The sequence below is a fragment of the Salvia miltiorrhiza genome, chromosome 2, assembly GCF_028751815.1.
Source record: "Salvia miltiorrhiza cultivar Shanhuang (shh) chromosome 2, IMPLAD_Smil_shh, whole genome shotgun sequence".
Lineage (NCBI taxonomy): Eukaryota > Viridiplantae > Streptophyta > Magnoliopsida > Lamiales > Lamiaceae > Salvia > Salvia miltiorrhiza.
The window spans coordinates 47,135,093-47,148,333 of NC_080388.1; the positions used below are offsets into that span (position 1 = coordinate 47,135,093).

General features: G+C 34.1%; 1 protein-coding gene across 2 annotated transcripts; it reads left to right on the plus strand.

Moving 5' to 3' along the window:
* Positions 1–1,956: 1,956 nt before the first annotated feature.
* LOC131011759 (bidirectional sugar transporter SWEET1-like) lies at positions 1,957–4,149 on the plus strand. Of its 2 annotated transcripts, XM_057939595.1 has the most exons (6): positions 1,957–2,123; positions 2,220–2,256; positions 2,358–2,453; positions 2,893–3,175; positions 3,279–3,398; positions 3,708–4,149. In XM_057939595.1, the coding sequence occupies exons 1-6, from the start codon at positions 2,081–2,083 to the stop codon at positions 3,879–3,881; spliced, it is 753 nt and encodes a 250-aa protein (XP_057795578.1). In that variant the 5' UTR covers positions 1,957–2,080; the 3' UTR covers positions 3,882–4,149. The 2 variants fall into 2 exon arrangements, with proteins under 2 accessions (XP_057795578.1, XP_057795579.1); XM_057939596.1 differs by lacking the exon at positions 2,220–2,256 and having other exon boundaries at positions 1,968–2,123.
* The last annotated feature ends 9,092 nt before the right edge of the window (positions 4,150–13,241 follow it).

The window sequence follows — 13,241 nt, forward strand, 5'->3', positions numbered from 1 at the left end:
CAATAGTTTACGTTTTCCAAAAAACATTAATTAGACTGTCCCCCCAACCCCCACCCCCCACCCAAAAAAAACATCTTTTATGCTTGGTTTGGATCAATTGTTCCATATAATAAAACGGGGGTATAAAATGGAATTACTTTCTAAATTAAACCTGGGTAAAAAAGAATTTCTTATTTCACCTTTATATCCTTTTGAATTTGTTTCTAGTATTGAAATTCATCGTTCGCTTTGCTTTTAAGCTCATCCATATGAACTTCAAGAATCAATATGCATTAATTAATTAATGATGCCTGGCTGGAATTAAATTAGATTGCGATATAAATTTTCTCAAATTTCAGATGCAAATCAGAACAAGAAGAAGTTTACACGACAAGGTATAGAAGAGTCATATATACCTACTTCTACACATGGTTTGGACCCATATGGTTTGTAATGCATTCAATTGCTAAATTAGTGATATGGCGAAATTTTCATTACAAAACAATAAGTATATCATAATTAATACTTATCCCATACTTAACTCACACAAAAAGCAAGCAATCGCTAATAATAATAATAATAATAATAATAATAATAATAATAATAATAATAATAATAATAATAATAATAATAATAATAATAATAATATAAAAGAGATAATTTCTAATTAAATCTCAAACATTAATTGGGCATTAATTGTTGTGACTTCGATCCAAACTATAAAGTTGCAGTTAAAATCTAACTTTACAATCGGTAGCAAATTAAACCTTCATAATTTTTTGGCCACTAATTAATTGATGTGTCACAATTTACTCCCTTCGTCCTCCAAATAATTTTAAGACAAAGTTGTTAAATGTATTAAAAGCGGTATACGTGTTAATTAATATTGAAAGTGGTGAAAAAGTATTAAAATTAATATTGAAAATGGTGAAAATATGAAAAATAAGAACAAATAAGATACTCTCTCCATCCCAATCTTTTAGTGTCCATATATCCATATTTGAATATTCATATGTATTCATTTCTATTTTTATTAAAAGTAGGTGGGACCCTTACTCCACTTTAATTATTTTAAATGTGAGACTCTTATTCCACTCACAATATACTCAACCACGTTATTAAAACCCATATCACTCTCAATTGAATACTAAAAGTTGAGACATAATTAATGATGGGTGGTGCCCCAAAATAGATAGAAAGTTATATGGGGGACGACCTAAAAATGAAATATAGAAGGTTATTTGGAGAACAAAGTGAGTATTAATTAATTCCAGTGCACATTGTATTTTCTACCAGCCAAAACCCTAGTCCACGTATAAATGAGTGGTGCCATATCAGTTAATCAGTGATGGGAAAGTTTAGAGGAGGTTAATTTAATTTGCTATAAATAGTAAAGTTGGCTCTTAATCGCAATACTTCACAAACTAGGTAGAGTTTGTAAGTTTGATATTTAATTAGCAATGATCTCTAATACATTAGCATTAAATATCTCAATTTTCTATTGTTTTTTTCCTTTATTAATAGGTGTTAGTTGTATATATGATGGAGAAGAAGCTGCAGTTTGGATGAGTTCGATATTGCCTCGCTTAAATCAGATTAACGTTATGTTTCGTTAATTAATTAAGTCATAATATTATTATTACGTAATATGAAATTACAATAGAGTAAATTAAGTCGAGTCTAATGTAGATATACAAAAGTATGCATGGTTTTTCCAGATAGGCCAAACCATGAGCACAAGCTTTTAATTTTTCACCAGAAATTCAACATTAATTAGTCAGTAGCAGAAGCAGTCATTCAGATTTTTCAGGCATACACACAGTAACAAAACATGCATGACACGTACTCAAAATACACACACATATACGTATAGTGCGAGAAGATATAGAGAGAGTTTTGGCCGGTGTGGATAAGGACGTAATCTGTTTGATTAACCGCTAACAAAAAGTATTTCGCTCTATATAAATCATCCCTCACCACCCCATTTCCTTCATCACCTCAACAAAAACCAACTCTCATTATCTATTCTTCAAATCCATTATTATTAATCATATAGATATAGAGTTTGTTGCATTAATTCCTCGGGAAATATTCATTCACAATGAGTCACGGCAAAGCTTTGCATTTGGTGTTTGGAGTTTTCGGTAGGATTTATTTCTTCTTCGATGTTTTTACTTGACTGCAGTTTTGAGTTTTCTAACAACATTAATTAATTTGATGAATTTCGCATTTGGTTTTAGGAAATGCTACTGGTTTGTTTTTGTTTCTCTCTCCATCGTGAGTAAAGACAGCACAATTTTGCGAATTTTTGTTTGCTTAATTTCATGTTTGGATTAATTAATAAACTGTAGTATTAATTTTGGGAAATAAATGTGAAGGGTTACTTTCAAGAGGATCATCATGAACAGATCAACTGAGCAATTCTCTGGCATACCATATGTTATGACGTTGCTCAACTGTTTGCTCGCTGCTTGGTAACTTTTATTTTATTGCTCCATTTTTCTTTTTGCTTCTTAATTATGACTGCATACCAGTCCTAATAATTATTCAATTATTCCTCTAATTATCCCAATTTTAACAAATTACTAGTATATTTACACTGTGTGTGTGTGTGTGTGTGTGTTTGTCATTACTTTTTATGACACTGTTATCTAACACAAAGGATACTACTCGCAAGTCGCAAAAAAAAGAATCACGGAGTTGCAATACCAAAAATAATAAAAATTGCATATCAACCATTTTCTTTAATTCCCCTTTATTTAGTAAAGAGACAATATAATGACGTTGTCAATATTTAAATATCCGAGTTGAAGTCCTAAAACATCTACATCAGTTTGGGAATGCTCTACTATGTATATTTTTTTGAATTAATTGAGATGAGCATTTAATTACTAATATGAAATTTAAATGCAGGTATGGGTTGCCTTTCATATCACCAAACAACTACTTGGTTTCTGCAATAAATGGGAGTGGAGTAGTGATTGAGTCAGTTTATGTGCTGATTTTTCTTGTATTTGCGCCTAAGAAGGAGAAGGCCAAAATCATGGCTCTTCTTTTTGGCATTCTTTCTATATTTTCCACTGTGGCTTTGGTTTCCATTTTTACCCTCAAACAGGAGAAGAAAAGGCAGTTGTTTTGTGGTTTTGCTGCCACTATTTTCTCCATCATCATGTATGCTTCTCCTCTCTCAGTCATGGTAAGTAAGATTACATATACTCCATAATTTAATTTAGTTTAATTTAGTTTAATTTAATTTATTCCACTGATGAATCAATAAAATTGGTTTTGGATGATCGCAGAGAATGGTAATAAAAAGCAAGAGCGTGGAGTATATGCCATTTCTCCTGTCTCTGTTTGTCTTCCTATGTGGTACTTCATGGTTTATTTATGGCCTCATTGGTAACGACAAATTTCTCTACGTGAGTATTTTTTCTTTTGCCACCCATCACTTTTTTCTTTCTTACATGTGAAAATTGATCATTAATTAAAACTATATTTTATGGGCCACGTTTTGGGCTCTGCATTATTTTATAGCCCCACTCCAACCCAAAATAGTTTTATGCATAACTCCCTAGCCCAAAATTTTTATGTCAAATTGGTCCAATTTGGGTCTCAAATTCTATTGTCCAATCAATTTAAAGTCGGACCGGGCCATTCTGAAAGCTCTAATAAATGGTGATAGTGATGTAATTGATTTATTTTATTTTATGCAAATATATATATTGCAGATTCCTAATGGATTTGGGTGTTTTTTGGGAGCACTGCAATTGATGTTGTATGGCATCTACCGCAAGAATAAAGATGATGTGAAGAAACCTACAATCGATGGGAACTTAGAAATGGGGCTTGCAAACTCTCAGCAGCCCAAGCAGCCAGCCTATGCTAAAAATGGTCAACCCTAATTATCTTCTTTCAAGAAAAAAAAAAAAAAAAAGACCCCCAACTTATCTGATCCTGTGTGTGTGTGTGTGTTGTGTGTAGCTAATCGGGATAATATAAATTATCTTAATATTATGGGGGGGTTTAATTTGAGTTGAACTCAGTGGTAGAAATGAATGTAATAGTTTCATACCAGCTTGAGTTAACAAGTGTGCTCTTCACAACCATGTTGGAGGGCTTATTTGTATCGTGCTTTTTTAAAGTTATATAAAATTCCAATACTATTTAATATTTCATGTTTGGTGATGATTACAAGCTTATTAATCATACAAATTTCATACAATACGAGTAAGAAGATCAAAACTACCTTCAAGGGTATAAAACTTGTTAAACATATGGATATAAGTAATTAGCCTATAAATAGGCTATAGATGAAGAGGTCCTTCAGAATGTTATAATTATTTCGTAGCTATGTATCCTAATTTTACATTTGATAAATTACACAATTTGTTCCTTTACTATTTAATTAAGAACATAAACAATCGATCTTATATGCTCTACTAATAAAATTGTTTAGTTATTACATAGAAATATAAAGTTACTTAAAATTATTCTGACTTAATTTGAGCTTTGATTTAGTGTGTTCATTTTTTTTTGTTATGTTCACTAGACTCTTTTTCCCTTGTGAATATGTATAGCTTTACAAATTGTTTCCCCTTTGAACAAATATTTCATTACCTATAGCAATTCAGTTAATATTTAAATAAGCTTAAAATCTTAAAACACAAAAATAAGCATCATAATCACTAATCAGATATCCAGCTATATCGAGCGCACAACAGAGGACTCGAACCCAGGACCTCAAGTCTTGGGTATTGACTTCCTCGCTAGGCCAACACACACACACACACGGTAACCTATAAGGAGACATCAAGTGGTGCGAACTTCTTGTATGTGAACAGTGAGGTCTAGGGTTCAAACATCACTGTTCCCCTTTCCCAAATCAAAAAAAAAAAAAAATGTGACGGGTTCAATTTAAAAATTTGGCCTTAAAGATATGTAGTGGGTAAAATGTTATTGAAGGGTGTAGAAATGCGGACAGAATAACGTCGTGAATGTAGGAACCGAGGCAAGAGTTGGACTCTTTCTCCGTAAGACAAAATTGCCCCGCACAGTACACACGGTTCGATGGCAAATGTCCCCAAGATACAACGGTTTTAATGAGTACGAGACCTTGTACTAGGAACTCGAACTTCCAGCGAACTACAGAATACTCGGGACTTGAGTATGAACTAGAAGAGAGAATGAGTAAAATTAATTATCTGAATAATTTTTTTGTATGTCTAATCTCATTCTGCAGGGAGGTATTTTATAAGAGAAGGAAGGGTGCGATGAAGAGGTGTCTGCCAGGAGGTGGTTGTTCGAACCAACCAATGGTCCGAACCATCGCACTGGTTCGGTCAAAGGGGTGCGAGCCAACCACCCCCACCTCACCAGTCTGATCCAACCGCTGCCACGTCAGCAACCTCATCCACCCAGATTCCTTATCTGCCACGCGGTGCCATGTCACCGAGCCACATGTTCCACGTCACTGCCACGTCACACGAGCCACCGTTTAGTTTGTCAAAACTAAAGGCTCCTCAAAGCTCCTCGCGACGACGCGAAGTGCAAAGTGCGCCTACAAAGCACCCATTGCGACAAGTGCGACGTGCACGTGCTCGGCCTCGGACTCGGAAGGTGCTTCGCACCTTCCTCGTAGGAATTTGAGTTTTAGCCTTAAAAGGCTAAGTCAAAACCCACTTGGGTGCACCATATGGTCCACCATAGAGAAGCACACTTGATTGTTCCTTTATGGTGGAGAGCACTTTATAAATAGCTTTCAACTTCCTTATTTTTCCAATGTGGGATGACACTCCACATTTCCATTTTCAATGGCTATCTTTTGGCATTTAATTACTCATTCAATTCTTAATAGATTTGAACAAGTAAATATACCAAATTAATCTACTCAAAATGTAGATTCCAAATATGCCATTTAATCCCATTAATTACAAAGTAATTATGGACTAATTAAGCCATTTATTCCAACAATCCCCCACATGAATGATGATTAATGCAAATGCAAAAACTAAGTCCCGACGATCCATTATTGCATTAGGATAGGTAATTGTTAGCTTTGAACCTTCCTTAGTGTAATGCCATCGGATTTACTCGTTGCTCGGTGAACATGATGTCTTGAACCGGTCAACTTTTGTGTAAACCTAGTCAACAACATACACACAATAATAGATCTAATATCTTTCGTTCTCACGTTGTGTCCATTTCGGCCTTGGACCATTTCTTGGATTCACAAGTGTTTTTGATAATTTGAAGCGGCCCCACTTCTTCACTTGTATAGGTGATCTCCTATAAAGAGTATCCTGCCATACTCCACCTAATAAGGCTATATGAATCATTAAAAGCTTTTGATGGCTTACCATTTACCACAAGCTGCAGGCTTTGCACTTGAGCAGCTATGAGAATGGATTTTGAAATTTTCAAGTGCTCAACTTGAACTTCCATAATTTAGTTGTCTCATTGAACCATGTTCTTGGGATCTCCAGTCATCATGGTTGAGTTACCACTATGAAAGATCTTAACGTGTGGATTTTAATCCCATTCCCCTTACTGCGTTATACAATTGATCACGATTAATACCTTTAGTAAACGGATCCGCAATATTGTCTTTTGACTTTACATAGTCAATGCACATTATTCATGTAGTGATCAATTGTCTAACGGTATTATGTCTTCGACGAATGTGTCGAGATTTACCGTTATACAAACTATTCTTTGCTCTCCCTATGGCAGCCATGCTATCGCAATGTATCATAACAGGAGGCAAAGGTTTTTCCCAACAGGGAATATCTTCTAAGAAGTTTCTTAACCATTCGGCTTCTTCGCCGGCTTTGTCTAAAGCAATAAATTCCGATTCCATTGTAGATCGGGCTATACATGTTTGCTTAGAAGATTTCCATGATATTGCTCCTCCACCAATGGCAAATACAAATCCACTTGTGGATTTAGAGTCTTTAGTGTCGGATATCCAATTGGCATCACAATACCCTTCCAAAACAGCGGGATATCTCGAATAGTGTATACTATGAGATATTGTGTGTTTTAAGTATCTCAACACTTTTATCAATGCGGTCCAATGATCCTTTCCAGGATTACTTGTAAACGACTCAATTTGCTGATAGAATATGCTATGTCCGGCCTTGTACAATTTGATAAGTACATTAGGCTTCCAATAATTCTAGCATAGTCCGATTGTGATACGGGTTCTCCTCGATTTTTGGCTAAGTGTATACTTAAGTCAACAGGTGTTTTAGCCGGAGGCAGATCAAAAGCTTTGAATTTCTTAAGTACATTCTCAACATAGTGAGATTGTGATAAGACTATTCCTTCGGGTGTTCTAAGGATTTTAATTCCTAGAATCACGTCAGCTAATCCCATATCTTTCATGTCAAAGTTTCTCTTTAACATCTCCTTGGTTTCTATGATTATTTTATTGTTGCTGCCCATAATTAGCATATCATCAACGTATAGACAAACAATGACAAAATTGTCGGATGTTCCTTTAATGTATACACATTTATCACATTCATTGATTTTGAATCCGTTTGCCATCATTGCTTGGTCAAATTTCTCATGCCACTGTTTGGGAGCTTGTTTGAGTCCATACAAAGACTTTACAAGTTTACAAACTTTCTTCTCTTGACCGGGAATCACAAACCCTTCGGGTTGTTCCATATATATCTCATCTTCTAAATCTCCGTTTAGAAATGCTGTTTTTACATCCATTTGGTGTATCTCAAGATTATATAATGCGGCTATAGCAAGTAGCATTCTAATGGATGTAATTCTAGTGACTGAAGAGTATGTATCAAAGTAATCATACCCTTCCTTTTGTTTGTAGCCTTTAACTACCAAATGTGCTTTATACTTATCAATAGATCCATCGGCTTTATATTTCTTCTTAAGAATCCACTTGCAACCCAAAGGTTTATTTCCCGGAGGAAGATCAACAATATGCCAAGTGTGATTGGATAAGATTGACTCGATTTCACTATTGATAGCTTCACGCCATAGATCGGCATCAGGACCAGACAATGCTTCCTTGATAGTCTTTGGTTCGTCTTCTAAAGTATAAACTACGAAATCCGGACCAAAAGTTTTCGCAGTTTTTGTTCGCTTTCCGCGTCTTGGTTGCGGTTTTAGTTCACGTGTTGGTCCGTTATCTTTAAGCGAAATTTCATCATAAGTTCTCTTTTTCGAACTTGTATCATTCTTCTCTTTCTTAGGGAATATAGTTTCAAAAAATATGGCATTTCTTGATTCTATAAGCATTCCCTCATTCATATCAGGTACTTCCGATTTGTGTACCAAGAATCGGTACGCACTACTATTGTTTGCATATCCAATGAAGATGCAATCAACAGTTTTTGGTCCTATTTTTATTTGTTTGGGTTTAGGTACTTCAACTTTTGCTAAGCACCCCCACACTTTTGTATATTTATAGGACGGCTTCCTTCCTTTCCATAATTCATATGGAGTTTTTTCTTGTTTCTTTTGGGGTAATTTATTCAAAATTTTATTAGCCGAAAGAATAGTTTCCCCCCACATGTTATGTGATAGGCCTGAGCTTATCAACATAGCATTCATCATTTCTTTCAAGTGCAAAGTGCGCCTACAAAGCGCCCATTGCGACAAGTGCGACGTGCACGTGCTCGGCCTCGGCCTCGGACTCGGAAGGTGCTTCGCACCTTCCTCGTAGGAATTTGAGTTTTAGCCTTAAAAGGCTAAGTCAAAACCCACTTGGGTGCACCATATGGTCCACCATAGAGAAGCACACTTGATTGTTCCTTTATGGTGGAGAGCACTTTATAAATAGCTTTCAACTTCCTTATTTTTCCAATGTGGGATGACACTCCACATTTCCATTTTCAATGGCTATCTTTTGGCATTTAATTACTCATTCAATTCTTAATAGATTTGAACAAGTAAATATACCAAATTAATCTACTCAAAATGTAGATTCCAAATATGCCATTTAATCCCATTAATTACAAAATAATTATGGACTAATTAAGCCATTTATTCCAACAAAAAATTCGTATGTCTAATTAACAATAATTATACGGCCCAACGGGCTAGCCCGGTAAAACGGTCCATACCGCGCTCATAGCGCAAGGCCCAAAGCCAAGCTCATGTGCATGAGATACGTGAATTCGCCCAAGAAAACCCTAAACCGCGGCAGTTACTTGGCGACCAAGTCAAACGAGAGTCGCGGGAGATCGTTTCCTAAGAAGTCGGAACCGCTAGGGCTGCAACAGGGGTACCAGTAGAACCCTAACCATAGCAGCCTCCCTACACGTCCGTAACATATATATCTACATTAGTGAAGGGGCATCGTACAATCACTCATATCCACTCTAGCATTCGCACACGATCTCTGACTCTCGCACTCCCCATCCTTTCGTTCCGCCTCCACGCTCACAACATTCTAGGGTTCTGATCGCCCGACTAGTCCCGCTAGCCCTATGTCGCCCCTCATTTCACTTCGCTCATTAGCTCTAACTCCGACTACCGAACACCCCGATCTTCCGAATATACCACTTATTACTATTTCCTCTCTATCATTTATTTATTTCATTACGTTACTTACGTCTGTATTTAATAACAATTCACTGACTTGAGCGTCGAAGGCCCTTCAATCGACATTCCCACCAGTGCTCATCGGAGGGCTCTAACGTTGGTTGTGGTTTCAGATTACTAGTGTCCGTCGATCCATACGTGACTGACGTCACTTCCGTAATTTTCGGATTCATCCCCAACAAAATACATCTTCACCATCTGGCAATCCTCAAGTGGACAACCGAGCTTTTATCCAATCATGCATGTCATGTTTATGGTATGAACGTAAAAAACTGAATGCAGATTTGAAATTCGGCTATAAAAAATAGCACTCCTTATCATTCTTCCAAAAAATAAAATAGTAATAAATAACATTAAATAGAAGTAATTGTTGGAAGGAAATGAATTAAACAGTACGTAGCATACTTATATGAAGAAACTGAAACTGTCCCCGCAGGCGCAGAGTTAATCTCACCGCTGCAATAAATAGGTGATTACCTAAACCCCAAGGCACTCTCTTACGAATGTGGCATATTAATAGAATCACACAAAAATGTTTTATAGGTATTTTCTCTATTAAACATCTCATTTTGAAGCAAACAAGATACTAAAATATCATATGTATATTTATATGCACTAATGCACGCTTATCAGATCAACTGTACCAAGCGAATTTAATCAAATTCATTTATTACATCTAACAACACTTTTGACTATTTTCCACTTCAACTAAGTTTGGATGGAACCACCTCGCCTTCCATCAAAGTGTTTGTTGGGCTAGTGATAATTTGGTTAATGTTTAAGATTAAAAATTTTAAATTTCGAGTCTGTAATACGGTATTTGAATTTTCTTATTTAAATGTTAATTTATCAAAAAATAATAATAATCAAACTACATAAAAAATCTATATGCTAATATATATATATATATATATATATATATATATATATATATATATATATATATATATAAAAAGAGAATTTTTTTTCCCTGCCTTTTTTTCTTTCTCTTCTCCCCTAATATGCAATATGCATATTAAATTGATCGTGAAAAGATCTTTAATATGATATAAACATCATTAATTAAAAATGAATATAAAATGAATAAGTTATGAACAATTTAAAATTTAAAATATTTATTTTAATTCTCTGTAAAACCTTTTATTTCTCTCACCTTCCTATTAATGTTGAACATACGATTTTTTTTCTCTTTGTTTTCTTTTTTCATAATTTTGTTTCATTTTCTATATTTTGTTAAATATCAATTTCTGTATTTTTTACTTATATATATATCTTAATTATAATAATGTTTAATGTACTAAGAAGAGTGAGATTATATTCAATCATTTCAGAGCTCTATAATTTTAAATATATATATATATATATAATTTCAAAAGGTATAATATAAATTTATAGATGAATAATTAGTTGGTATAAATCTAAATAATTTAATTTCTTATTTGATTTAATTTTCTTTTTATTATCTTCTCTCATCACTTCTTAATGTTGATGTTCTTTGATTTATTTTAAATAATAATTTTATTTTATTTTCTACGTTTTGTTAGATTTTTGTGATTTTATTTACATATATTTTTTTTAATTAAAGCGCAACTAAGGAGAAAGAAATTATTTTGATTCATTTTAAAACTTTTAAATTTTAATTGCATGTTGCTATATCAAATGAGATCACAATTAATTAAAAATTATAATTATTGTGGATAATAGAAATTATGGTAGTATTATAACAAATATTAAATATAAGAAAATATTCCTAAATGTATAATATTATATCTTACTTTTTTTTGTTAAATTATTAATATTTGATTTTTTTTTCTTATAAATTATGTTTACTATTTATAACTATTTTACTGAAAATGTCACTTTAGTTTTATAATTGTTGTACCGCACTGGGAGGGTCACATTAGACTCAAGTGGTTGATATTGTAACTGATAGATACCTAAAATAAATCTCAAGCTAATTAACTTTGAAACAACCTAATTACGTCCTAAATCAAAATTCTATTCCAACTAAATTCAAATCGCATTTTGTAACGTCACTTATCATACAAGTATTACTCTGCATTTATCACGTGACTAGTTATGTATTCTCGAATTCATGTAAAATCCAGTTCGATCTAGAATTTCTCTAAAATAAGGAAAAAATTATATATATCCGTTGCACCAATCTAGAATGTTCTTGCAGAAACTCAAGAGGTGTTGAAAAGTGAAGAAATTTGATTTAGAAATTAATAATTAGTTTGTCGTATAGTAGTTAGTAACATATATGCATCACTCATCATCATAAATGCTGGTTACCATCTGCGGCTGAGTCGCTGAGTCTCTCTCTCTCTCTCTCTGCAAATTACATATACTAATTTCTGCATGAGAGATTCGATAAGGACCAAGTAAAGAAGCCCTTGTCTTAACGGCAATGTAATGTATAGGTTGAAAACCTTGATTCAATAATGAATACGATTGCTCTAATCTTTCTAGCTAACAAAAATATTAATTCTTTCTTATATCTGTCGATTGCGATTGCATGGCCTTCTCTCATGCTCATCCCATTCTTGGACTCCTTTTTAATTAATATAATTATCATGCATTTTCTAACTCATAATTAAACACAACTGTAACCTGCGATTTCAATTTTTTCCCATAACTTAGTGTGTGTGTGTCGCACAGTCTATTCATATCGCTAGAAATCGTGAAAGTCGTAGCTTGCAAACAATTATTTGGAGTTCATTTGTGAGAAATATATTCGAACTCGACTTGAAATTAATTTTTGAGTAAAGCTACTTGAAAGTTCGTGAAGTCTAATCGAGACATCGAGTGGGAGTATCTGTGTCTGTAGAGAGAGAGAGAGAGCGTAATGCTAATTAAGGGAACTATATAATTGAGACACTTCAAAATAGAATATCAAAACTATAATAAACTAAATACATTTGATGTATTGAAGTTATGTCAAATACATTGAACCACACCGTACTAGACTGCGATAATGATTGTTATTGAGATTATAATTTTCTTGTTACCTTAAAGAAATTTCACATGAACAATTGTAACTATTCTTATACGAAACGGACCAAATACATTGGTCTGAAATAAAATGTTGATATATATATATATGGACATGTTATACTAAGAATGTTATCTTTTGTAAAAAAATAAATACTCTTATAATGCATAAGTCGGTATATAGTGTTGTATAAATTGCTTATAATGTTTGCATAACGGAATTTAATTAATTGATAAAATTTTCGCTCCATCCAACATTCGAACCCAGGTAAAATTTTCGCTCCCTCCAAAATCCAAACTCAGGTAAAATTTTCGTCGACTCCAAAATTCGAACCCAAGTAATTGCATAACAATATATATATATATATATAATTTTCTAGGAATGAAGAAGGCCTAAATGTAAGAAAGAAGAGAGAAGTAATCTCATCCGTTCACTACGCCAGATTCGCTCATAGATAACGGATTTTATCCGTTATCTATGTGCGAAACCAAAATTTTGGAAAACTACACACCGAATTGAACCTACCTGAAGGCTGCCCGCGTCGGAGGCGGGGAGACGGGAAAGGGCTGAGCATCGGAGCTCCGAAGTGGCGCAGGAAACGACGGGACGGGCAGAGTGGAACCGATTTACTGGCTTGCTGGGTCGGGGAAGAGTGGAGCTGATTTGCTGCGCTGGGAAGAGTGAGAGAGAT